Source organism: Chlamydotis macqueenii, chromosome W (genome assembly GCF_036417535.1).
Source record: "Chlamydotis macqueenii isolate bChlMac1 chromosome W, bChlMac1.mat, whole genome shotgun sequence".
In the NCBI taxonomy this organism is placed as follows: Eukaryota; Metazoa; Chordata; class Aves; order Otidiformes; family Otididae; genus Chlamydotis; species Chlamydotis macqueenii.
Genome location: NC_141592.1, coordinates 53692395 through 53695896, shown reverse-complemented (window position 1 = coordinate 53695896; position 3502 = coordinate 53692395). Strand labels below are relative to the sequence as shown.

The 3502-nt window shown below is 43.1% G+C and overlaps 1 protein-coding gene across 1 annotated transcript; it reads left to right on the top strand.

Annotated features, from left to right (window-relative positions):
- Positions 1–1108: 1108 nt before the first annotated feature.
- Positions 1109–1957, top strand: LOC147596815 (syncytin-2-like). The gene has a single exon (XM_086769651.1). The coding sequence runs from the start codon at positions 1109–1111 to the stop codon at positions 1955–1957; it is 849 nt and encodes a 282-aa protein (XP_086625777.1).
- The last annotated feature ends 1545 nt before the right edge of the window (positions 1958–3502 follow it).

Here is a 3502-nt window from a genome sequence, read left to right as displayed (position 1 = left end):
CATTCCCAACTAGAACAGCTAAGGCTCGGGAGGTAACTAAAGTATTGGTACAAGAGATAATACCACGTTTTGGGGTTCCAGCAACCATATCCTCTGATAGAGGACCACATTTTTGTCTCAAAAATACTACAACAAATTAGCCACCATTTGGGAATAGATTGGCAACTTCATACCCCATACCTCCCTCAGTCGAGTGGCCAAGTGCAGAAAATGAACCACTTAATCAAACAGCAAATTGTGAAATTGGGACAAGAAGCAAACTTGACGTGGCCTCAGTCTCTCCCTTTAGCCCTTTTGCGTATAAGAACGAGACCAAGGGCGAAGGAAGGACTGAGTCCCTTTGAAATTCTGTATGGACGACCCTATGGAATACAGAGGGGGATGTCTATGCAAGCTGGGGATGAAATGATGACTTCCTACATGGTGGCATTGAGCAAACAGCTCAACAGAATTGGAAAGCATGTAATTGGTACCCGGGGAAGAGGTCTAGATGAACCTGTGCATGATATACAACCTGGAGATTATGTATATGTAAAGTCTCTTGCAGAAAAAACCTTGGAACCACAGTGGGAAGGACCATACCAGGTACTCCTCACCTCCTTTACAGCAATCAAGATCAGAGAGCAGAATGCCTGGATACACCACACTAGGGTAAAAAAGGCACCACGAAAACTCTGGACTTCTGAAGTTCAGGGACCCCTAAAGCTTAAACTGAGAAGGTAGAATGTGGATTAAGGTTTGTGTAATCCTGGTAAATCTACAAATGATGAACATAGCTGCTTGGCAAGGGAATTTGTATGTTCAGCTGACTCAAAACATCACTAAAATCTTAAACAAGACCGATTGTTGGGTTTGTACCCAAATGCCAAGGCATTCTGGTCATGGAGTGCCTTTAATAGGTATCCCATTGTCTTTGAATGTCTCCTGGACAAATAGGATCTTTTGGGAAAGTACCACTCTTAGTAAAGATACTCAAGCCACGTGGGGCCGGGAGTTGGAAATAAACACAATAGTAACCAATACCTCAGGAGACTGCTGCCTGGTAAGCTCGGGAAACGGTACGTTTGTTGGGGAGTATCTAAATTGTAACAAAACTATCTCATTGAACATGACGAATATTGACCCAGTATTTCAATCGTTTAATTATACTGGTCTTCCGGTTCCACTGGGAACAGGATGGTACTGGTTGTGTGGCACAGTGGCCCGTAAGACTCTGCCTCTAGGATGGCGAGGAGCCTGTACTTTAGGCGGTCTGGTCCCCAACATCACTATTATTGACAAAACAACACAGAGTCCCGTAAGGAGAAAACGGAGAATCAATTCAATTAGGAGCCGGAGGACAAACAATCCCCTAATAGAAAGGCCAACGGGTTTTCATAGCTTTGTGCGGTGGCTGATCCCATCTCTAGGGGTTAGCGAATTGGAAAAGGCCATAGTAAATATTTCAGCTGTAATAGAAATAATAGAGAACAGAACAATAGATGCTATTCTTGCACTCCAAGAAGAAGTGACTGGGTTATCAAAGATAATATCACAGAATCGCATGGCCTTAGATTTATTATTGGCCTCACAAGGAGGAGTATGCACAGCAATCAACGTTGACTGCTGTATGTATGTAGACCAGAGTGGGCGGATTACTGACGACCTCCAGGAGATCAGGAGGCAAGCAAAGATCCTACATGAGATAACACAAGATGACACCTCTTGGAGTTTTTCCGAACTCTGGGAGAAGTTAACCTCCTGGCTGCCAAATTTAACATGGTTAAAACAATTCTTTGTTACAATAATAGCAATCATCCTTTTATCCATAATCCTTTGTATAGCAATTCGATGCGGCTTGTGGTGTTTTAAGAATACAGGAGATTCCTACAGTGAATGGAAAAGAAACCAATTACGACAAAGGCTTGAGTCTAACAAATATTTTGAAAAAATGTTAGATAGAGAAACACTATACTAGAATTAAATTAAATACAGTAAAAGAATTTACTAATTTTCTAGAAAAGGGGGGACTGAGAGAAGGAGTTAAAGAAATCTTAATAGATATGGCATTGATTAATTATTGCTGTGCATCCTAAGGAATCAAGTTGATAAATAGTGCTTAATGTTTTGTTAACTACTTGCTTAATAATTTGCTAACCATTGTGCAAACTATTTGAAGCAGAAAGTCTTGCAATTCTTCACGAAAGACAGTTCCTGGTAAGGACTAGGGGGGTCGCTTCAAGAACCAGCTAAAACCGACCCTGCAGCTTGAATGAAAGCCAAGGGATAACTGAGTTTGCGCAAGAACAGGTTACTAGCGGTGATGAAGAGGAGTCACCTGCCTTCATCCCCACGACCCCCGACGACCACCACCAGGAGGCACTGCGCAAGCCCAGATGGGAGGAGTTTATGAAAATGACCCCTTGGGACTAATTTTAATACGAAGCGGGGATAGGTCATGCATATGTATAGGCGTATTGTGAAACTTTATGTATATGTAACATTTGGTTGTATAAATTTAAAGTGAGTTGCCACGTAAGGCGCGCACGGTTTTGGTGGGACTACCCCCCTGTGCTGCCCAGCGCTGAATAAACATACCTACTTTACAATCTTACAGATTGTGGAGTCCGTTTTCCGCACGTCAATAGGTTTAGAGCTTTCTAAATATACGTATTGGGAAGTGGACAAGTCCAGCCCTGTGCTTCCTCAGGTGCCTGACTTGAGGGTTGTGACTTGCTTATGCCCATCCACACATGTGGTTCCTGAGGAGTGTTCCAGGGAGCATGTGTTGTCTGCACGTGCCTCCCTGCAGTGCTCAGCTTGTGGTTTCCCTGATTATGGGCAAATTTTGAGTTACAGTATTCCACATATTATCTCCCCTTGTTACATGGAGGGTATATTTTAGGACTTCTAGAGCAGTCCCTTTGCAGATGCCCTGGCTGTCCGCAACTATAACATGTTCTTCTTTTTTGCCCTTGTTCACATAATGTCTCCCTTTTTTACAGAGGATACATTCCAGGGCAGTCTCTTTGCAAATGTCCCAGCTGCCCACAACTATAACACGTTCAATGTCAGGATGCACCCAGTTGACAAGCAGCAAACGCTTGAGCCATTGACTGTATTTGCCATCCAGGCATCCCTACCACACTACAAGCCTCTATCATTTGAGCTATTGAGGCATCAGGATTTGTTGCCAGTAAAGAGGACAATAGCCTTTTACAATTTTGGTTTGCATTAGCAACTGCCAGATGTTTTAACAATATATATCGAGCTTCCACATGATCTACCTGGCATTCTAAAGCCTCATTCAAACAATCTACTGACATGCGGAAAGCAGACTCCACAATCTGTAAGATTGTAAAGTAGGTATGTTTATTCGGCGCCGGGCAGCACGGGGGCCTCTCATGATCTTTTTACATGTGTAAAAGATTTAGTAAACTGTTTTTATCTCAACCCACGAGTTTTCCTTTCTTTCCAATTTCTCTCCCCCGTCCCGCTGGGTAGGGGGAGGGTGAGTGAGAAA

Coding starts and splice junctions, on each gene's coding strand:
- LOC147596815 (XM_086769651.1), top strand. CDS start 1,109: ATGACGAATATTGACCCAGTATTTCAATCGTTTAATTATACTGGTCTT.